The following is a 24857-nucleotide window of genomic DNA, read 5'->3' as shown; positions in this document are numbered from 1 at the left end:
TAAACAAGTAATTGATTTCTGCATAGATCGGAAAACTACACAGAGAGATTGAGTGGTTTTAGTAAAAATGGCACAAAAACCAAGTGAACAATTCCGTTTGTCGGATTTTATTTATTTTTAAGAGTCACAGCAGATCTGATGAAGTTGGCACGGGTTTCTTTCAAAAGTTATTTTCTTCGGACGCCAGCAATTTGTAGTTTTCCTTGAAATACTTATCGTTTTAAACCAAACGACTAATTTTAGCAGCAAAAAGTGTACTCCAGTGCACTTTTTACAATTTTAAATGCCAATATTTTGAAGATTTTTAGCCTACTTTTGAGTATAAACATTTTGTGCATTTTGCATTTACTATGCCGTTCTACGAGAAGTTTATGGTTAAATAATGTACTTTAATAAGTTAGTATTTTAAAAGATTTATTTATTTGAGTACGAACTAAATTATAAATAATAAATAAAGTAAAACATGCTTAGTACTTAGGCGGATGACTGAGTACCAGTACATTTTTTATCTGCGCAATCAATTTATACATGGACTGGTCGTCTCACAAATAAAAAAAGGGTGCGTGTACTTATGTACGCGCGTAAGAAGTTATACTTCTTTGGCATTATTTAAAAACAGTTTTTGATTGCATGCAAATAATTAATTACAATTAAATAATCAAAGACTGGAAAAGGAGTCATTATAGTCAATCAAGTTTAGCTAACATTTGAAAAATTAAATACATAAATATTTATTATTATACTCTTACATTAAGTGTAACATAATTTCTATTATTATTCGAATGTTGTTTTTAAATTATCTCCAATGCCGTAGCATCTTCCGTGGGCAACTTCATTCTGATAATTTTGTGTCACGGTGCGCGCATCGTAAAATTTCACTCTCATCAATTTTTCATAACGCGCCTAAAGAAGTATAACTTCAAAATATTATTATTAATAGTTCATATGGTCATGGAAGACGACGACTATGAAGCACATAACGCAAACCACCTTTAAGAAGAATACTTATGAAAAACAAAAACAGAAATATGTGATAGTTCATTTTATTTATTTCTGTAGCACAGACAGTTATGGGAAAATCTACAGATGAGTCTTTATTTGTCTTGCGTTAATGCAAGCATCTATTAAACTACAGTAGTTAGATAATTCCCTCTTCATATTCCATACAGATACTAAAGAGACGGTCAGAAAATCCCAAATACTCTCTAACAAAGTGGATTACGTCGGAAAAAGATGACGAGCATTAAGCGAAAAGTAGCGAGACAGCCTCAGATAAAAACAGTTCTCTGTATGTTGTTCAGACATAAATCATTCAAGTAAGCTGTTGGCATTTTATCTTTGAGGACATAGTATATAAATATCAGTAATTTAATTTAGTTATGATAGCGGTACAAGTAGTGGAACATCACAATTAGAAACTGAAAAATGTCTTTAATTATTTATCCTTTGCTTTCGTAAATTAGTTTTTTTTTATAGAACAGGGGGCAAACGGGCAGGAGGCTTACCTGATGTTAAGTGATACCGCCGCCCATGGACACTCTCAATGCCAGGAGGCTCGCGAGTGCGTTGCCGGCCTTTTAAGAATTGGTACGCTCTTTTCTTGATGGACCCTAAGTTGAATTGGTTCGGAAATACTTCAGTGGGCAGCTGGTTCCACATAGTGATAAAAACTGCCTTGAAAATCGCCAAGTTGTGGAACGGCGGACGTCGAGGTGATACGGGTGGAATTTCATATTCTGTATTAGTCTTGGGTTCGTTTGGTAATCGTGAAGCCGATTCGTAGAGTTGTACCATTCTCTAATAACAGAAATTTATTTTGTATTAGCTTCTTATTTTATTTATCATCACTCTAGTTTTAAACCACGTAAAACGTAGATAAAAACAGAGAATTACAAATAATTTTATGTTGCTTTTCGATATATTATCTATTCACTTTTCATAAATTACAACAATTTATAGTGTAATTTTTCGTATTAATCAATAGATTATAATCTAGAAATATAAACTTCAATTCGATCACAGCCAAAACCGAACCCGTAATTATATTTTTGTTCGCGTTTTTTGGCTTCAAAGCTCGTTACTCGTAAGAACTTCTATTTCGCAAAGACGAAATACAAAAACGTGACCCGAATCGTCCTCATTTCAAATAAAATATGTGAATAATCCTAAACATGTAGTAATTTGTGACGCTTAGCGACACTCGGTTTCATTACCGTTTTCTCGTAAAATTTTCACCGTTACACGTCTTGACACACATTCACCGGAATTATTTTGTTGAGAACCTTTATCGTGACACGTCTGTGTTTCACTCAGTTCGGAATGAATAAAATATTGTTTCTGTTTTTATTGGGATTTGTGGGAAGTTTGGCTGATTCGAGGGTTTTATCGCGTCGACGGCGTTACGTCGCTTTTCCGGAAGGTTCGAGTTTCTCGGTGAGTTTTACGTACTTTATTTTCTTTACATTATGGGAAATTATAATACAAAGAAACTGTTTGCAGAGTCTCTTGAATATCTTCTAGGGAAATTAAGTAAGCTTACCAACCGAGGCATCAAGAAAAATTAACCCACATTTATCCCCTTCTGTAATAAATGTAGTCGGGAATAGTTATCGTTTGTTTAATCAGATATCCAATTTTAAACTGAAAAATTACTTAAGGATTGTACAACCTTGTAGCTAAGCGATTTAAAAAAAGCTGACCTGTCGTATCTGGTTCGATTTCCAACTGGACGTGAATTTATAATTTAATTTGCAATTTGTCTTTCGCTTCTGATTGGTTGTAAGTTTCCAACCGAGTAGTCAATGATGTAACATGCGGGTATCATGTAATTCTGTAGCAATGCCGTAGAAGGTAGTTAGATCAAAGACGGTATATATATTTGAGATCAATGAATTTGCACGCAGAAATTCCCTAGTCAGTGTATGTTTGAGCTCCTGAAACATTTTACTAGAACTAATACTATATCCTGAATTTATGATTTTAGTGTGCCGGATGTATGACGGTAGGGGTGATAGGACAACCCGCACCAACATCTTCGCCAGGAATATTTACATTTGGTTTGAACTGGGGCATAGCATATGAACTGCCAAATGTTACAGAGACTGCATATGCATACAGAGCCAAGAAAAGGCCCATTGCGCAGCGCAGGAGTCGGAGACAGTTGTATGAAAAGCTTGAGCTTATAATGGATAAGTGAGTATCTATTTATATTTTTTTTATATTAAAACCTGCTATTAATTGGCGTAAGACGTATTACATACATAAAAGAAACTTTAAGATCTACTACAGTAGCCTATAATATCTGCCTGAAATATTAAATATTCGCTTTAATTTTGTAATAAGAATTATTGATTTACCTTACGAAATACTGCTACTTATATAAGGATAGAATATTATAATACGATTAAAATTAATTTAATTATTAAACCATAATTCCAGTATGGGTTATAATGGAAGGGAGTGTATCTTGAAGACCCTCTGTGAGACTACTCAACGCATCGTGCCCCATGGAAATAATATGATTGAGGAGATATTCAGGACTATGTTTTCGTTAGTATTATTTTTACATATGGGAGGTTTGTATTGAAGCTTAAAATGTATACTTGTCACTCGTATGTTAATGCAATATAGTTCAAACCTAGGTTTTTGAATAACCACCATGGTAAATAAGAAGGTTCTGGGTTCAGTTTCCGCGGTCATTAATTATAAGTTTTGAAAACGTGTGTTTTAATTTTGTTTTCATATTTGACAGCGCTCAATATTCTTGAAATATTTTGTCAATTTGTACTCATGTAAATAAAATAATTAAATCTCTCTTTTAAATATTTAAATATAAAAGAGATACAAAAAGAGTCTTTTTATATCTCTTCTATATTCTGACAAATGTCTCTTACATTAATTGTATATATTGTTCATATAAAAACCAGAGCCAAATGAAAAAAAATCCGTTAGCTTTTAAGTAATTTTCAACGGAAAAGGATTATTTAAATAGCGGATTTTGATTTCCCGTAGATTTAGAATCACTAAGCCATTGTGGGTGCAGCCTAATCCGGTCCATTAATAAGGCTTTCACGCCAAGTAGATAAATCTTAATTCTTAAATCGTTCATAAAAATGTGAAAGCTATTCGGAGGAATCTCGTGAATTTTCTTTAGATTACATTTTAACTTATTGAAAATGTGCTTAAATGGAAAATTTATTAAGTCATCATAGAGTTGTAACATTTATGTGAAAGGGCATATATTTACCTTATATGGCGATAATACCTAATATGGCTGGTGTATTTTAGATTAAATATATGCATATAATATTTTTATATTAAAGATTACAATGTAATCAGTCCTATGTATATAAGAATACTGTTAGTTTTTATTGCTATCAAAATATTACAATGGACCGTATCGCAGGCTCCTGATGTAGCGAAAATACATTTCAGGAGCTTGTGACTTCCTTCCTTTTAAAAATTTCTTGACTATTAAGAAGAATTTAAAGTTTCACATTTAGTTAACATATTTTTATAATACTTAATTACTTTAAATAACTTTTTTTCTGCTCATATTATTTCCTGACGAAACAATAATTGTTCTGGGTTGATACAACCAGTTATTTTCCGAAAACATATCAATGGAATCTATGTGTAGTGTTCTCATAAATATTTTAGAAACACACGAAATTGATATGAAAATAAGATTTAACCAGTATTTAGGAAACTATTTTTATTATTTAACCTAATGGAAAATACTTACATAGAATACCATCCCTTTGATTCTTCCGAGTCAGTGGTCATTAAAAACTTGATTACCATTGGTTGATTTTATTTAAAGCGTTTCAAAAGCTTCCTTTCTAAGTGATTGAATAAAGTTCACTCTTAAATGATAAGAATCCTTTCTTAAGAATTACATCTCACAGATAAACTATTTGTTTCAGGCTTCCAATGGCAAAGGTTTTACCAACAGAGCCTCTCGAACACGCCATTTACGACTCAGCCCATCGCCTTGGAGTACTCTTGGATTCATGTGAAAATTTCAAATGTCCGTTATCTTTAGTTGATTTGGCTAAAGGATATTATAATGCTCCCGCGCCAACGGGTGATATATCAAAAAGTCCTTGGTCACTATTTAGTAGTTCTTTTAGCAATTTCTTATAAATTATTTAGTATAAAATAAATCACTTAATTAGAGCTTATATTTGAATAAGTACACCAAAACTGTATAATCGAAGTATTGTCTACGCACATTGTGTATTAAAAATGCCGTATACAGTATAGCGTATTTATTTGTAACTTTGAACAGGGTTATTGTATGGATTAGTAAGGTTATACTACGGAATAAAAAAAAACTAAATCAGAAATTTATTATTATTATTTCTGCTATTTAAGTATAGATTCTTTGCCAATTGATTTTTATTTTTCTATGACAAGAGTGTCCTTTGCATCCAAAAGATATTCAAAGTATCTTCAGATTAAAATTGTATCACCTTCAAGTTGGCCATTTTACCTTTTATGACCTCTATGAGAAAGTATGTAGAACTCGTAAAGAAGAATTTTAATATTTAATTTGGGCCGCACTTGATTATTTTTTTGACAGCCTGTAACGTTTTTGCGATCACTTTAGCGTTTGAGCACATTCCAAATTCAAATAACATTTTATACTTCAAGATTAAAAAAACTTTTTTCGTTACTGTATACAATATTTTTAAAGTAATGTCATTAAGTAATGTAGGTGATACGAATACTGTACTGTATGTGTGTAGGTGTGTGTGTGTGTAGGTGATAATTCTAAAGACCATTGGAAATTTGAAATAAAACACTTTTATATTATTAACGCATAACATTTAATATTTATAGTTCATATTATAGTACATTTCAATATTAGCAATAAGAGAAGTGTATTCATAATAGTACGTGTTAGTGCTCGATCAATTAATATTACAAAATGGGACTTAGCATACATTTATGACTAAAGTTATTTGCGCCACTTACTTACAATAATTACATAATTCAGTATCTCTAGTTAGCATAGTGCGATACTTATTATAGTCAAGTGGCATTTACAAACAATTGAACGAATCTTAAACTATGTATACACGAAATTACCGAGAAGTATTTATTGTGTTAATTAACCTTATTATTAAAAATTATATAGGATTCTCGTGTTACTAACTATTAACAATTATTTAAGTGGTGTTCATCTTGCTTTGTCATTTTCATCGGACGGCTGTGTGAATATTATTAGGAGCTTATTAAAATTGAGCTTTTAGTAAAATCATTCGTTAGTACATTCAAAATAGCAGACTTACGAATTTATTAGTAAAATTTTGACCCATGAATGCAGAGAGTATAAAATAGATTTTCCAATGATAGTTAAAGACGTGTCTTTGGCAATGATTTTTAAAGGTTATAAATGTAAGTGATAGATAGCTTCTTAATAGCATACTGAAAATGGAATTTATACAATTCCCATAAAATTTGTATCATAGAAACTAATTTTCGGACTATTTAAATTCCTTACAATACTCACACAAACCATACCGTTACTCGTGACTTAAAAAGTGAAAATAAAATTCATACAAACAGAACTTTACATCTAGTAGAGGACATTAAATATTCGTTATTAATAAAACCTTAACCTATGTACAATAAACGTTATACAAACGTTTATTAATACCATTCATTACAAAGCTTAAAAAAATCTAGCATAACACGCAAATCATTTATTAAATAAGGCACAAATATTTGCGAAAATATTTGGAAAGCATATGTTATGAATGGAACACTAATTAGTAATTAAATATGTTTGTATGCTTTAACTAAAATATTGCCAAATATGTTAATAAAACTGTTTTCACAATATCTTTGATAAGCAAACCAGTGGCGCTACAACCATTTAAGTCTGGGCCTCAGAAATGTATATGATTCGTGATTATTTGCTTTTTTCTAATAGGCAAATGGAGATCAGCACCGGAGACATGCCGTCGACTTTTTGGATCTAAGGCATATTTCCTCACGACTGCTTTCCTGCACCGTACGAGCGAGTGTTAAATGCGCACATAGACAGAAAGTCCATTGGTACGGTTCGAACCCACGACCTCAGAGATGGGAGTCACACGGTGAAGTCACTAGACCTTTTATAAAATAGCTTAAGATTGGTTAAGAATATGAAACATGTAAAGAAGATGATGCGTCGCTAAAATAAAACATGCTAACTGATCTTATAATGATCCTAAGTGACACACAACATTCAGAACTTAATGTAGAAACATTAGCTCACATTTATTATTAAATTCAGTATTTACAACTAATCGTGTTGGAAGCTCAACGCAATTTTCATATGATTTCAACTAGTTACTTACAATATAGTTACATCTATAAAATGTGTACATAAAAACGTTCAGAATTATAATGGGAAAGCTATTGAAGTAAACAAAAGTATTGTTCGAGAAACAAGCAAGTTGTGACGGAAAACATTGAATAAATCAAAAACTTTTTGATAGGAATAAATTAGCGAAACTAACCTTACGCCACTTTTGGAAGACGTTCTTTAAAATAGCGAACTTACCTAAATAGGTTATATACAAGAAGATTAAGAATGTATTCTCATGGTCTCACTATTGGCACGAGTTAATTTAAAACGTTTCTTGAAATTGTATAGAACATAGTCTTTATGTATCGGTCTCTAAACTTTATATCAAAATGTGCTATTTTATTGAGTGAAAGTAGTCAAAGTTCATTCTCATGCCAATGGTAAGCCAGATTCAGAATAATCCTAAACGACTTATTAAAACCAAAAGTGCAAAAATTATGATTCCAAAAGTGAAATACATGAAACGCTATACGAAATTCTAGATTTCGATGAACCTAATTATAAAGCGTTACGGATTATCTGTCGACTCCATCAAATCAAATTTACAAGTACAATGGACATCATTAAAAACGAATATACTATAATTAATGGTAAAATTATCAACGGATTTATTGCTGAACGATATACAACTTAAAATACACTTAACATTAACACTATACACTAAAGACATCGAAAGAAATATAGGAAAAGAATTCGTTAATTATTAACCTATGTTGATCAGCTATATTTACATGTCAACCTTTCAGTAAAGTCAATTCTTAAAATTACTGACAGCCATTTGATAGCTGACTCTGAGCTCTCGCCCTCCCACCCGATGTAGACAAACTCGCAATCAAAGAAATCTCACTAATTAAACACATTCGAAACTACACAAATGAAACAAACAATGCACAAACTTACGGAGAAATATGTCAAATTTAAAAAGAAGTTAACCTAGGAAATCATTAAGAAATATTTTTAAAAGTAATGTACCGTCGAATTTAAATGGGGATTTATCTAGGAAAGTTAAAGTTAGTACAACAAATTTATCTAGCATCGGGTTATCGAGCTGACTCATTCGTCGACTAACTCTAAAACATTGAGAAGCTAATGTAACTACTTATAATTTAGACGTCCTCAATGAATATCTTATTTCTGAAGAACTAGCGTAATTTAATCTTCTCCTATCTACCACCATACGAAAATCTATATTTCACCCGTTTTTCACCCGAAATGGTACTAATGTACGATCACCAAATCATCATATAAATCGAAACCATTTCAACAATATGCCTTATAGACAATTTTTACAACAAAACAGGGTCTTTAGTATTCAACTGTAAACAAGACAACAATTTGAGCTAAGGCATATGAAACAAAATCGATCATAAATTTAAAAGAACTCCACTTAATTCACTTCTCTTTCAATATTAAGGTAATATTACAGTATTATCAATCGTTGTATCTGCTTAGCTCATCCAATTACAACAAAACTACGGGTCTACGCTAAAATACATTCACATCAACATTCATACCATGCATTCATAACTTACCGAAATTTTATTGCAATGATAGATCATTGAACGAAATAAACAACTCTTATGTTTATTCGTCTCAACTCCCTTACGGAGCGATATTTACAAATACATCGTACCACTATCAACTAGTATTATTTTAATCCATTAACATTCCTGTCCCATTATTCTATGGTGTTTAGAAAATCTAACTACATATTTTTATTCATATAAAAATAACAACAGACCGTTTATCCCCTAGCAAATATCTACAATTAAATTAGATAATCACGGAACAGTGAGGGAAGCCAGTGGACTTAACTACCAGTATTGATAATACTAATTTGGTGTGTTTCGGTGCGTGCAATAGCACAGTCCTACTTCGATTAATATAATACTCATATGCGACTTATAGAAAAATTATTGAACAATTCCATTCGAAATTCCTTTGAACCTAAAGTTGAGGCAGACAGCTCCAAGATACCGATTTACCGTATCCTACGATTATGTGACAATAAAAGGGAGGCAATCCGTTAGACGCGAGTTCCCATTTATCACTGTTCGCATGGTTTACCTACGTGACTCCCACATCGAACCTAATTTCTATCCATCCTGACTTTGAGCTGCTTTCTAGCGATTTTTGCTTCCGTTCGGAATGGTGGGTACTATATTTCATTCAACCTTTAGCGAGCGTCCGACAATGCATTAGCATTATCCATAATGAACTACCATTTAACCTAATGTAGACTATTCAATGTCTGTAAGAGTACAAACATCTAAACACATTCAACAACACATATTATAAACACTATGACAAATCACACTTTACGAATTTATTTCTCTATACCATTCCCTGTTTTCCTATCGCTCGCTGTGTTTATTAAAATATGAATAACTTCTGATTTAACTAGGTTATCATTATCTAATAATCATGAATTACTTTGACATATCAAAAACGCGGCTCGAAATTTTTTATTTATTATTATTACGACACATTCTACAATAACTACCGATGGATTAATGCGGTGTATAACATGAGGCGCTTACGTGCGCTACGCATGTAAATTCTACCGTTTAGAATATGAAGTGGAGAGGTACGAACGAAATGAATAACTAACTGATTCTAATCTAGGGAAAATTTACACTACCTAAATTGTTAATGCCTAAATTCACAAACCTCAACAATGAATTTATTATCTAAGACGTGAATTAGAGTGCCGATAAGTGTGTAAAAGACAATACAATCGGTGAAATCGTGAGATTACAAATCAGGAATAGTTTGTGTACTAATTTTACCCTGTACTCTAGGATTGGTATCGAAGTTACAAATACGTAATTATTAGGTAACATAATTGAATTTGTCCAAAAAGAATAGACACGAAGTTTTACGATCAGTCGTTGCTTTCTTGGGCAAGCAATAGAAGTGACAGACAATGAACAAGCACAATATTATAAAAACGAATGAAAAATCTTAAAATTGTCTCAGTTGGCGTTTTCAAAACTATGAAGTTACTGGCAATATTTGGCACACAGATAAAATTTAATTAATTAAACAAGTTATCAAACTATCTAATAATACTGAGTTTATAAAAGTTATATATTACAATTGGCAGTCAATTGTTTTATTGAAATCTAGTCAAACATCACTGACGCGACTGTTAATAAACTATTTTGGCTTCATAATATTATGGGAGTCCTTTATTTCTTATTCTGGTATCTAGGTTAAAATCTAACGATATCTACACCTTTAATTAATCTACAGGGCATATTATGTTTTCATATTATTTATATTGTCCATATTACTTTTACGCGAGTACGCAGTTTATAAAATATTAAATGTATAATTTCCAATACTTATTACACTATCAATATTACACACTTTCACAATGTCCTACACACCGAGGACGCTGCACGAAAATATTATATACGTATTTACGTCACAATCTATGAAATAATTATATAGTTGATACGAAATTGCTTTTATTATACTTAACGTTACTGAATTGAGCTCGATTTTATTCGAAGTAAACCTTACCTTAACTTATCATTTTAAATACATCGAATACGTAACTAAAAAATTGTGAAACAATTATCCTACAGATAATTCAATGTTGTGCGTCATATTAAATAATTACTGTAAACAAACGTCAAAGATACAAAATAGGCTTATACGCAACGACGATCAGCGATCCTTATAAAAATAGTTATGGCAGATCTGGCGTCAACACAAAACGCCCATTCCGTTCTCGATTCCACTATTGACAGACACAGTTTAATAGAGTTTGTATAAAAGACGGTTTTTAACGCACGCGGTATAATGTTCATCGCACCGGGCGCTTGGCACTGCACTGAGCACAAGAGTCCTCGCCGAACAATTCCCAACTGGGAGCTTTACATAGATCATCCATGCCACCACATGACGATCAACTCCCAGAACGTCTTCGGCGGCGAGTGGCCGAAGACGTATGACGAATTTCAGAGACCTGGGTCTCCTTCTGAGCCCATTTTGAGCAACTCCAACTTCTTTTTCGCGATCTTTGAATATAGAATATCTATGGGTTTCGTGTTGTCGTAAAAAGTTGGCGCTCTAAAAATGATTAAAGCCGTGCCGACCACACAAGCTATCGTAAATGCAAATAGGAAGATTCTATCTAACACCATAGCTACGTACTTCCAATCGTCTTCCACCTGAGAAAAAGTTTAATTTATGAATCATAGATACAATTAATTAACATGAAAAAATAATTGCACAAAACACTTACGCTTTCAAATTTATCTTTGTTTTTTACATGTTGAGCAATGAACCTGGAGCCTTCAATTGTTTTTTCCATTTCCCTTACGAACGGTTTTTCTAAAGATGGGCTACCATCGTCTAAGTCCAAGCGGCAAGGAGAGCCAGGTGAAGGAGAAAACAGTTCATCATCACCACCTGGAGGAGGAGGGGGAGAAGGTGGCATACCCGGTAGTTCATACTCTTCACAGGCCCACTCTTTGAATTTTCCATCCATATCATCTCCACCAAAAACGTCAGTCAACACCTAAAACATATCATGGTTTATATTTTACTCTTTAAAATATGCTTAATAGCGTCAGATGAGTTTTCACTGAAAATTCAAGGAAGTTAAGCCATTAAAAAGTCTAGCAAATGAATACGTCCGGGTGAAAGAGTCAATGTATTGGTAGCTTAAGCTGGCACACAATTAGTCTCGAGTAGGTTTTCGGTTTCGGGCCGCGTACCGGCTCGTATATCGCGATCCGTCCGCAGCCACTGGGGGAACATAAATAACCAGAACCTCGCGCTCGTTAAGCCCGCTGGCGTTGAGTAATAAAGGAAAATCGAAATGGAATGAAATTGGGCTGAAAACGATACTTTAGCGATACACTCTGAGTACAATGTATTTAGAAAGTCTTATAAAGTCCCGGGCGTCAATTAAAACTGTTATTGTTGACGGCATTGAATCCGCCCCTACAGCACACTGTTTGTATTGAATCCATTTCGATGGGAAATGTTTTGAATAAAGAAAACTTGATGAGCAAAGCTCTCGTGTTTTTTCTTTTCAAAAGGATTCTTTGAAAATCTTTTTTCTTGAAAGCTTTTATTTTACAAATTTAATTAAGCATCGTGTCGGTATATTAAGATATTTTTGCGTTCGAAAGCGCGATGAAATTTTTATGTAAGAATATTTTCAAGCTTCAGGTTAATTAATGATGATATATATATCTTACCTCTGTAGGTTTGTCATTGTCATCGTCATCATCATCGGGCGGTTTTTCTGGTCTTTGAATACACAATATTTTAGGTAAAAAATCTATAAAGACTTTGCGCACCCATGGAGCCATATTGTGAGTGACTGGGGACCTAAAATTTACATTTAGCACCACGATTGTGACAACTACAGATAGAGTGACTAGCATCATAGTAAATAATAGATATTTGCCTAACAGTGGAACCGTCAATGATGTTGGGGGAATAATTTCTGCTAACAACAGGAAGAACACAGTTAGGGACAGCAAAATAGAGATACAGAGTGAGATTTTCTCGCCAGAATCGGAGGGTAAGTAGAATACTAAAACTGATAAGAATGATATTCCGACACAAGGAATGATGAGATTAACTGTGTAGAAAAGGGTTTTTCTTCGTAGAGTGAGATTGAAGATAATGTCGGGGTAGGGTTCTTCGCAGCAAGAGTAGAATTTTTCATTTCGTGTAGCCGGCACTCGCATAATATCCCATTCTACAGAAATATAGTACTCAGATAAGTCAATGCCCATTCCTATGTGGTCCGAGTCCGGCGTCTGCTTTAAATGCCTTAAATCCACCTGCAACATACATTAAGACTTTAACCATACATTTTTCTAACTTCCAGAAAAATCAAGTATCTACAAGGTTCAAACAAGCACATTTTGTCTATAACTTTGCGATAACACGAAAAATATTTCTATCATAGACATTCAAAGAAAATAACAGATCAAAAAACGTAGGCTTTGATGTTCAAAATCTTCAAACAGATCTAAAAAAAGGTCCCTTCTGAATCAAATCAAAACAACATCCCTTGAACCTTATTACGTGTGGCATAAGACATAAATAGAAAGCTTAGTTTTATTTATGTGAAAGTCGGAAGCACAGGATTTATTGGCTTCCTCAGTTCGATTGATGACGGCGTCTTACACCAGCCTAGCGTCATTAACTGTATTTCGAGCTTTTATCACACCGGGCGATGTGATCCTATTTTTCATACGACTTATTTATAAACAAAGTTTATTTTATCAATACTTAGTAGTCAAAGCTTGGCAAGTGCCACACGTGGGGCCAATTAACGATACTTGTTCATGCGCTTGCTTAGTTAGAAATTTGAGAGGTACTTATATGAAACCAAAAACTTGGCGATTATACAGAGTGGCGGAGAGTTTATTGCCAGTTCTTCTCTTCACGCCCTAGATTTGAGAACTAGCAGTAAATGTGATGTTAGAAGCATTTTATATATATTTAATTGACGTTCATAAGTGTACATTGTGTTACCTATATGAATAAATGATTTAGATTTGATTTTGAATTAATGCATATCTATAACAGCAGGAAACATTATATATATTTTAATTTAATATTTATATAAGACGAAAATTTCTACAGATTTGAACCAGTCCAATTTCAATCATTTATTTCGTGATTTAAACTAAATACAATTTTAATTAAAACTGCTTTCACATCCTGTCCAGAATAGTGTGTTTAGTTAGTATTGCTACAACGTATATTATAAGATGTAGAAATAGTCCCGCGTCTACGTACCATTGTATCATTTTATATCGTATTTTCAAGTTAAAATAATATAATACAAAATAAATTAATAAAAGCACTTCTTAGATACAATTTTTTAATACAGACTAATAAAATCTACCAAGAAACCAAAATTATGAAGATTAAACAACTATATAGCTCTTCATAGTAGCTTATCATTTAAAAAAATCAAACACACCACTACACGCAATACTCGTCGAGCGACTTTGCTTATCTTGCCGAAGCCGCGTACAAACTATTTAAAGAAGTCTATTAAGTATGAGGGTGTGCAATTATTTAATCAATTACAGTCTAAAATTCTTAATATTAGCGCGTTTAACCAATTCAAAAGGTCATTAAAGATACATATCAGAATGAACCTAGTAGATAAAAATTGGGACGGCTGATTGCGACGTGTATCTCGTTAGTATATAAATATTAAGTTTCTCATGTAAATAAAATACATTTTATTTTTGTAATGATAAATAAAGTTCTTTAAACATTATAGTATTAACAATGGTTAGTGAGAAAGTTTAGAAATTCATTATAATTATATTCGTTTGTGATTCGTGAGTAATTTTCATACTGTCACATACCGTATAACCATCGTAACTCCACGAGCCAAACTTCATGAAGCAGGTCTGCTCGTCAAAGGGGAAGTACTCGACGTCAATCTCGCAGAATGACTTGTAGATGGCAGGAGGTTTCCAGACGACTTTGCCGTCATAATGGAGGATGGCTTTAGTCATTATCGTCACTTCGTAGTTGCCGTCGGCACTGAAAAATTGTTTAGTCAGATATACCTGGTACATAGCTATCTATACAGGCTGATCTTATAATATTTAAAAACCCGTTTGTGAAAAAATAAAAAATATTTTAAACAAATCAAAGAGAGATTTTATATTATTAAATAGATTACAATCAAATATTGCAAATTTAAACTTTTTAAATTTGTTTTGATTTTCTTTTTAATAAAAAAAAAAAGAAATCATGGTACAGACATTCGAAAGGAAGCGATATTAACCTGATAAGAAATAAATAAAAAATATAGTAAGTTTTCGTTTTTAACATCCAGAAGATATACCGCTAATACGAGAAAACAATAAATTATGTCATCGTAAGAAATTAAGAATTACTGACAGACTACTCCGCCCTCCTACAGCTTCACCAGCTTTAATCATTTAAAGAATGCTACTAACAGTAACTAATCATGTTGAGGATTTAAGCTATGTGCATGAGTTTACAGTTTTGATCAAAGAGTATTATTTAGAAACATACGACTGTACGTATGGATAATTTTAAGAATATCAACTGTCAAGTATTAAGTCAAATGTAGAATGTCATTTTGTCTAGTTGTAAAAAAGAAAATTGTATTTAATCAAATACATTTTTTGCGTTTGAGGAGAAAAATTATAACAACTTTAATAAAAAGGAACAATAACAATTGTGTTTTGTTTTAAAAATAAAAATAAGGTCAGGTAAGGTAATACGGCTGATAAGAACAACTCGATAGTTATTTTATAGCATTTTTATGAATACTCAAACTCAAAATAACTTTATTCATATATAATAAGACTTGTGTCATTTAAAAGAGTAATTACGTTGTCATTCCAAAAACCCACTTTACCTTTCGAAAAATTCACGATTCAAAACACTGTAAAAAGTTTGCTATATGAGGAAAATTAATGGCAAAAATAATTTCCCCGAATTAATTAAAAATAAACAATGTGAAGATGGCATAATGAACGTAGACGAGCTTTAAAAGTAATTTCATAAAATTAAGCTGTCAATTCCATCATCCATAAACACTTGATAGGCAAATTGTCTTCTAAAAGCTGTCGTACCTAACTTTTACATCCGTGAAAATTGTCTCATAAAATATAGGTCGCGTTGTCTTCCATTAGGCTAACGTTGCCATTAAAAATAAAGTTTACACGAAATATTCGCGAAAGCTTTTAGTAGTCTCAGGTGCATTACAGTAACCTCTAACTGCCTAAATGTAAAAATATAAGATGAGAGAAATTATTTGTCTCGATGTGGTATTTTATGGGTAAGTACTAAGTGGTTTTGCGTATGGGAATTGGATTTGATCACGGCGGTTAGTACAATGTGTATCGTAGTGGGCCACTTAAATAGGATATCTATCCTAGAGCTATCTTTGCAATGTCTTATATGAGTTATCTATCGGCCTATAATAGTTATCTATTGTCATTAAACATATATAATGTTTCGCTATCATAATATAATAAGACTCACTTTAAATTGGAGTAATTTATTGTGAATCGGAGTGTTAACTTAAAATGCATTTGTTCATGATATTTACATGAAGTATAGTGAATCTTATCTTAATATTATATATAATTCTCGTGTCACAATATTCGTTCCCATACTCCTCCGAAACGGCTCGACCGATTCTTATGTAATTATTTATGCATATTCAGTAAGTCGGAGAATCTGCTATTATTTATTACTCAAACCCACGTTAAAGGTCCTTCCCTAAATTAATATTTTGTTTTTAGATAAAAAAAAATTGTTTTTATTTTTTATGATACAGCATACAAAAATACATACAACCCTTCAATTTCACCCCTCTACGATCAACAAATCTTATGACGTGAACTCTAAGGTTTATGTAGAGAAAAATTCACAGAAAAACCTACAAAGTTTTCATTCCAGAAAGCCGAACAGTCTCTAGGGTATGTACTAAAAAGGTAGGCTAAGTAAAATCATATTAAGGAGAAACGAAGTTCACGGGGGCAGCTAGTCTATAGTAAAATAGGTGGAGTCACTTGTTTTTTTATTAAGCCTGTCCATTTTAATTTCTTAAGTAAAACTTGAGTTTGACGCGATTTATTATAGTATGTTTAATTCCACCTAGATGCTATTTAGATTACAGACTATACTTATCACGCTTTCCGGCTGGCCAACTACAGTTGCACTTTACCACTATGTAAATACATTCGACTTTGAACCATATTCCCAACAATTAAGTTCGAGAACGGATATAAATTCTTTAATGCGCAGAAATGCGGTGAACTGCAGTGATAATGGGTGACTTCGGAAATATATGGGGTTTTTAAATAAGTGCTGTAGCTGCGATAGCCGTGGGATTAAACTTGGCAGGGCACGAATAATCATTTCTTTATTTGTTCACATTATAAGCATTTTATGTTGTATATGAAAATTCACGGAGAATGATGCACAATTTTTACGGGTGTCTGTGGTGTGATATATATCTTGATTCACCATTTTAAAGGATTATATGTCCCAATATCTAAGGTTCCCTAACTTACTACTTACTTTGTTGTATATTAAATATAAAATGTATAAAGTTTGACGCAGGAGTGAGGTTTAGTATAATAAAACTGATTTAATATTTATTTATGGCCAAATGTAATGTCTTGAACGTTTTAAAACGTACTAAAGAGTCCATTTTTCAATAATCAAGTTTGTTATATTATTATTTTGCTATATTGCAAGTCTAAATTAAAAAAAACGTGTGGCACTCGGGGACTGCCGCGGTAAAGCTATTGCACAGCTTTTTTTTATCAACTTATGCAATTATAATTATTTATTTATGCAGTATTTTTCTTTGATATTAATTCAATCTACCACTCTGCCAGACTCAGATCAGCCTATATAGTCTGTCACACTCTAACGCGTACCGTCTGCCGGCCGCGCTTGACAAAGAGATGTGAATAAGCAATATGCGTTCTGTCCCGCTCTAACGCATATTGGCCGCAACTGTATTACGCCATCATGTGTTATTTTCGTTACGGAATTTCTTGATTCGGTTGCCGCGCTCAAAGCCCGCGATAAAATCTATGCAATAGCTTAAAAATAAATCCGCTTATTATGAAATCTGCAACGGAGGCTGACTTTTCAAAGTAATCTATAAACTGATAGGGAAAACCGCTGACAACTTCCAAACTCCGAACAAAATTGTCACCCTGAAAAATTACTTTAGTACTGACAAGGATAATTCTTCCGCATAAAACGATATAGCTTCGGTTTTTGTCGTGAAATAGGAACGATAAACTTGTCGAGTCGTCGTGATAATGCAGAATAATGGGACCCGTCCGTGAAACAAGGAGATAAGGGGACCACCAAATAAAATCACATTTTATAGAAGAAGTTTGCGCTCATTGAAAGAAATGGGGCCTAAAGTTGGGACAGGGACACAGGTTCTGAGAACTTTCTTAAATTGATTTCAGAGTAAACAGCCTTCAGTTAGATTAATGTCGGGTCGCTGTAGGGCATTTAATTAAATCCTCCTTTGAGAAAGATTAGCGTCTAGATTGGTTGCATTTACTTTGTTCAATTAAACCGATTACTAATATTTTATTTATTTAAATTACGAACGTAAACATACTTATATAATGGAGTACTTAATACATGGACGTCAACATTAAAAAAAATATTACTTTACTATCATTTATCAAAATCGTAGAGCTTTTATTTTGTATTGTCTTTTATTGACATAACTTTCACACATAATAAAACATTTTTTACCGGATTGAAGTTATGTATTTAAATATTTTTCATAATTTTAAATTTAACCGACGTTTCGCGTGCTTTACAGCGTGCGTGGTCACGGTGACTGAAGACAAAAGGTACATGTCAAAAAGTATCACAGCTGTAGAAAAAGTTGTATTATCTGTATTTGTTTCCTCGGAGTTGGTCTCGACTTCCAATCGCCTTTCATTTTGTCTAGCAATTGATCTGCGTTAAGCTCTAGCCACACACTTATTCGTTAATGACAAAGCTATAGAGGTGCTTAGCTATTCTGTACACATTAATATTTATTAAATAAAAAGTAAGACTTACTTATTGTATAAGACTATATCTGGCAGCCATATATGTTCTGAAGGCACGTGCAATGTTTCCACTCCACTGTAGTCGTCAGGATTCCATTTGAGCTTATAATCATTCCACTCCTGCAAATAAAAGATTTCATTTAATAACAGAACAAAATATGTGAAAGTACTACTTTTATAAGGTACTAGCTGGTGCCCTCGACTTCGTCTGAGGAAGAACAAAATAATATTTTTCCAAATGATGCAGCGTGAAAAACATATTTTATCTACTTTAAATACCGGAAGCGATAAAAGTATATGTTAACGTAAAATTGTAAAAACCGTTAGATTGTAATCTATCGGTTATCGGTTATCGGTATTCGGTAGATTGTACTACACTAACTTAGTTATCATTCAAACTTCTTTGGTCAATTACAGATTAATTTTACTTCCCAACAATTTCATATAACTACCGAATAATAATACGTTAATTTGTAAGCAGTTCGTTGAGGTTCACAATCTTTCGACAGTTTACAATCACGCGAGATAGATTACAATCTAACGGTTTTTACAATTTTACGGTGACATATATATTTCAATATAGGTGATTCCTACAGTATACTACCATATGTGCATTTGATATACATACTGTGGCGGGCTTTTTTGTAAGACTATTTAAGATAAATATTTCCATCATAAATTACATAGGTGTAAGCAGCATAAATTACATAGCGCACGCCAGAATAGCTCGCAGATGGTATATTTATTCCTACTTAATTGATATTTTGGACTATTCACACAATATATTTATATATTGTAGCTAATGTGTTATTTTGATGTATAAGCTAAATTATTGTAAAATTTCATTAAAATCCACACAGTAGTTTATCCGTGAATGAGTAACAAACATCCATCCATACTTACAAACTTTCGCGTTTATAATATTAGTAGAATCTTCGTTTGTTTATGACTGAAGCCAATGATCATAATATAAAATATTTCAAATAACTAATAATAATTTTAAAGAGGAAAATTTTACTTTTGATTACGTTCTTAAGAAATATTTAAATTTCAATAAAGGGTATTACAATGGCGCAACGTAATGAGTGAAAAAATGGTCAAGAATTCTCAATTGACGCCTCAAGCCAGAGGTCTAATAAAACAGCCCAATTTCCGACCACGTCCCAGTTCCTGCCCCTTCAACCTCTTTAAAACCTTTGAAATCCGCCTTGCGTCGTATAAAAAGTAAATTAAGCGATATTTGGGCTTGAAAATTATATTTTAATAATTGTCCTTTTTTTATTTAAACCCCTTACATATAGTAAAGCTCACTTATAATAAATATTGTGATTATTTATTTTATTTATTTCATTATTGTATCATTAACCAGAAGCTGTTCAAATAAATTAGAATAGGCCCGATGTGGCTGAGTTAACGAAACAAAGATCGTTATTCATGTCAACTTCGTTTTAATAAGTAGTGAAATTGTATTATTTTAACAATTCGTAAGTATTTCTAAAATTAGCAAAAAACCACACAAAAAATTGTGTTTTTTGTGTGGGTTGACTATAATATCATCAAACAGACTATAATGATGATATTACCTCTTTTAAGCAAACTCTAATGCAATTTCCATCTATAGACAGACTGATCAAGAGGAAGTAAAAGTTAGTTGAGGGCGCTACTCTTAATCGAGGCGTTAAAACCCCTGCTCGAGTACGTCGCTGGCCTTTGATTAATTGGAATGTTGTTTTTTTGAACGCTAGGTCGTATTGGTTCTCAAATACCTCGCGCAGCAAAAAATGCCTTAAAATTTTCGGAATTTCGTGTTCTGCCCCGACAACCGAAGATGAAATTGACCTGGAGGTATTAGGTAACCACTCCTCTTTATACTCAGCATGGTAAATGCGGTAGAAGATACGCTAAAAGATCCTTAATTATATCCAATTAATATGTAAATAGCTAATATGTAAGAGCAGTGAACGGAAAAAATATAATTATAAGCATTTAAAGAAAACACTTTTTTACCGGATTGAAGTTATGTATTATTATAAATAGAGGACACCGTGAGCCATTTCTGCCAAAACCCACCATCTTTTAGTCGATACCAACTCCGGGGAAATAAATACAGATAATACAACTTTTTCTACAGCTGTGATACTGTTTGACATTCAACACCTTTTGTCTTCAGTCACCGTGACCACGCACGCTGTAAAGCACGCAAAACGTCGAAAAAATTTAAAATGATGTAAAATAATTGTAAATTTATAGTACATAACTTCAATCCGGTAAAAAAGTGTTTTCTTTAAATGTGTAAAAGTTATGTCAATAAAAGACAATACTATAATTATAAGCATTTATTAACCTAAAAATAGAAGACAAAGACGCTAGAAAAGCAACTGTTACACGTTCTATAATGAAAGTCAATTATTATTTTGGCGAAGCTTGTACGGGGAAATTACTGTTGCTAAAACTCAATTTGAAGAACGTTGACTTAATGAAAACGTCTTTGTAAATAACCACGGGAATTTAGGTCATGTTAGAAGTAAATTCACGCGGACTCTTGTGAAAAATGTTTAGGGATTTGAAATATTTTAAATGTGCAAGACTTTCATTCACGAGCCCGATTTCAACTGGACTTTTTTGTGACATTATTAGGATTTATGATCCACGCTAATTTTTAAATATAGAATTTAAATGCCTACCTATCTATGTGACCCTGGTAATTACAATATCTTGTGTCGTCTTTTGTTTCTCAATCGTAACTTATAGCGTAAGTAGGGAAAATCCTCTGTTTCAATCGTTGTTTTCAATTTATATGCAAGTATGAGAAGGGTAATCGTATACTTTCCATCAATTTCATTATTTGTTGTTTCCAATTCTAAGAACTTGCACTAAATTATTTAATATATATTCAAATGAGTTCATAAAGTCCTAGTCTTTTGAGAAAATAGTTTTAATTTTCTATCAGCAACGACATTTTATTTTATGTATCTGTCTGTGAAAGTGATCCGTATAGAACGTTTTTAATACAAGAGTTCGATTATCCCTAGTTCTAAAAGACGCAATTTCAACGATACAACTTTAAAAAAATATCGTAAGTCAAACAAAAATCAAGTGTTGTGTTCCATTGTTTGATCAAGTATTCAGGTCGGCGAATGAATAACTTTTGATGTCAAATATCAACAAAGCTTAAACAAACTTTGGGGTTGTCCTGCTAGTGTACTTCTTTTTTGAAATTACTGTTGGAGATTGTAGAAGATTTTGTAACTAGATGATACCTACACATTCATGGGTTTAGCATAGAGGTTATATGTGCTTCTATGCACTGAGATCGTGCGGTTTACCCTAGGCTGTGCTCAAATTGTTTGTTTAATATTTGACGTAATTTAGGGTGCGTAGAAATAAACTTGTGAGCCTACTTTAGAATTATGAACAATGAAACAGTCTTAGTATTTTGTCTGCTGCATACCAAAATTAAACGTAAAATCAGTAACAGCAGTAACGATGGAATTTGTAAGAATAACTTTCGAATAGACGTCGTGCAATATTTTTTTTTTATTTTTCTATACAATTTACATAGAAAATAGCAGGGAAATTTTTTATAAAAAAATACAGTAACTATTATACGTGCATATATGCGCTAAGGACTTACGGTTATTACTCTGCCCTTACTATACATAAACATTAATTGAAATTAATATATTTAAACTAATTAATTAATCAATAATTATATTTTTTTTAACTACATAAAATAAAAACAATTACGTCAATCATGTCATGACTAGTTAAGTCAACTTAAATTACTATTAATAATTTTGATGCAACCTTTTAATAATCTTTATTTATTCATAGCTTAGAAATTGTTGAACCGTAAATATGGAACATTTCTCGAGGGACGAAAACGTTAAATTTGTATTGGAGTTTATTTTGAATACTAAACTTCGATAAAAAATGTGTTCATTGGAGTATGCAAGTATTTTAATATCTACGTTTTATTTCATCCGTTAGTTTCTAGCACAAGTTACATCTTCAATAATTAAAAAAATATTTGGGTTATGAAATTTTGATATACTGATTTTGATGTGTTGTTATTTGACAATGGAACAACGTCGCAAAACATGTCTAACATTATCAATTATTACTTAATTTGACATAAAAATATAAGAATGTTTATTTAAAATTGTTGCCTTTGTTTTTTTATAATGGCTCTGGCACGATTTGTGCATTAGCCAGCGTCAAGTATAGGATTTTTTTATAATGCGTGCTTGTCTTTAGAAATTCGACCGTATCCTCCATGTACGGTTTAAGCACTCGCCCGGTACCGCACAACCCTCCTAAAGGCCGAGAAAAATTTAAATTAAATTGAAAAACTTGTCCTCGAACCGGGAATCGAACCCGGTACCCCTCACCTAGCTGCCACATAATAAGACCGCTAGGCTACGAGGCCCCCAATGTCTAAGATAATCAATTACTTAATTCGACATGAAAATATAAGAATGTTTATTTAAATTTGTTAACTTGACTTGATTCCATATTCAAATTATAATAATAGACGGAAAACTTCAACCCTCAGTTTTACAACAAAAGTTCATACATCCGAAGGGCATATAAATATTTTCCTTTCACCCAAAAATTCAAATAGAGTATTTTTCACAAGCCTTGTTTTCACAAACAACAAACTGTATCTCCCAGCCATGAATCAAAGCCCACTTCAGATATAAATCTAGTGCAGATACAATATCGTTTTATTTTTTATCCCCTGTCCATATCCGATACTCGTTAATCATTCTTGCTTGGAGTTAACACGTTTTTGAGTAATGACACGTGAATGTAGATTCTATTTTCCTCTAAAATGGGTTATTGCAGTTTTTATGGAAATAAATTAAAATCCTCGTCGAGCAATAATTTAAAGTTAGTAGCAATATTGTAACTTTTTTATCTGTGTACAATTTGTTATACCTAAATATAAAAATTATATATTTAACGAATATTATATTAAGTATAGAATAATACGACATTATACGCCGCTCTCTTGCTTTCGTCAATGTTGCATTTGGAAAACATTTTTTAAATTTGTTTTAATAATTTTTATTATTACTTTGTAGATTAAGAAAATTGTAAATACAATTATATATGATGTAATAAATAGAAGGTTTAAGGCTTTTTAAAGAGATATCAAAAAAGTTAGTCGACATCACAGGAGACCGAAGATCTGGTAGCTACCTCGGACAAAGAATTACTCTAGCGATTCAAAGGGGGAACGCTGCCAGTATTCTCGGAACCTTGCCTAAAGGGACTCCTTTTAATAATATATTTTAGTTTATGTTAAGGTTAGTTATTTATTTCAATGTATAATGTATAGAATTTATTAAATATAATTAGTATAAGCCTATTTAATATCTATATGTTAAATTGGAGTTGTAAGATATTTGAATCAAAATAAATTATCGTATAAATAGAATAATATTGAATTACACAAATGTTGGAAAAAGGTTATTTAAAATATCCTACAAGCAATACGAAGCATTGTGTTTTCCCGTACAATTTATTTTATTTCTTATTTACGTCACCGAACTTTATAAGATATCGTCGGATCTAATAAAAATGTTATGATCAGAGTGAACTGTGTGATTTATATTTATTTATTAGATTCCATATTACGACATTATTTTTGGAGATCAAAATATTTATATGAAGCAATTACTTTGGTAGGAAAACATGAGTTCACAAGCATCACTAATTTTTGTGCTAGGAAACATACTGGTTATGTTTTATAATATTAAATACAAATTCACTAGTTTTGTAGCTTGCTATATTAATTTTCTGCCCTAAGCGTAACGTAACGTAATACAGAATGCTGTTTTTTATTTATTTTTACTCGTTAAAAGTGGTAAGAAAATATTTTTTAACGGGATTGGATATACCAGTTT

At 32.2% G+C, this 24857-nt stretch overlaps 2 protein-coding genes across 2 annotated transcripts in view; one reads left to right on the top strand and one right to left on the bottom strand.

The window, feature by feature from the left end:
- Positions 1-2120: 2120 nt before the first annotated feature.
- On the top strand, positions 2121-5306 carry LOC125050488. The gene is made up of 4 exons (XM_047650377.1): positions 2121-2433; positions 2984-3192; positions 3439-3549; positions 4926-5306. The coding sequence occupies exons 1-4, from the start codon at positions 2320-2322 to the stop codon at positions 5143-5145; spliced, it is 654 nt and encodes a 217-aa protein (XP_047506333.1). The 5' UTR covers positions 2121-2319; the 3' UTR covers positions 5146-5306.
- Positions 5307-7027: 1721 nt separating this feature from the next.
- The window catches only part of LOC125050075 (acetylcholine receptor subunit alpha-like 1), a 176666-nt gene continuing 158836 nt past the window's right edge, over positions 7028-24857 (bottom strand). The window contains exons 6-10 of the mRNA XM_047649659.1: positions 18956-19065; positions 14725-14905; positions 12580-13173; positions 11616-11891; positions 7028-11541 (exon numbers count right to left, since the gene is read on the bottom strand). Coding sequence (XP_047505615.1) covers positions 11329-11541; positions 11616-11891; positions 12580-13173; positions 14725-14905; positions 18956-19065 — 1374 coding nt within the window. The 3' untranslated portion in view covers positions 7028-11328. The remainder of the gene's footprint in view (positions 11542-11615; positions 11892-12579; positions 13174-14724; positions 14906-18955; positions 19066-24857) is intronic.

The sequence above is a fragment of the Pieris napi genome, chromosome 6 (genome assembly GCF_905475465.1).
Source record: "Pieris napi chromosome 6, ilPieNapi1.2, whole genome shotgun sequence".
NCBI classification, from domain to species: Eukaryota; Metazoa; Arthropoda; class Insecta; order Lepidoptera; family Pieridae; genus Pieris; species Pieris napi.
The sequence above is the reverse complement of the archived record's forward strand: the minus strand, read 5'-3'. Positions and strand labels throughout refer to the sequence as shown.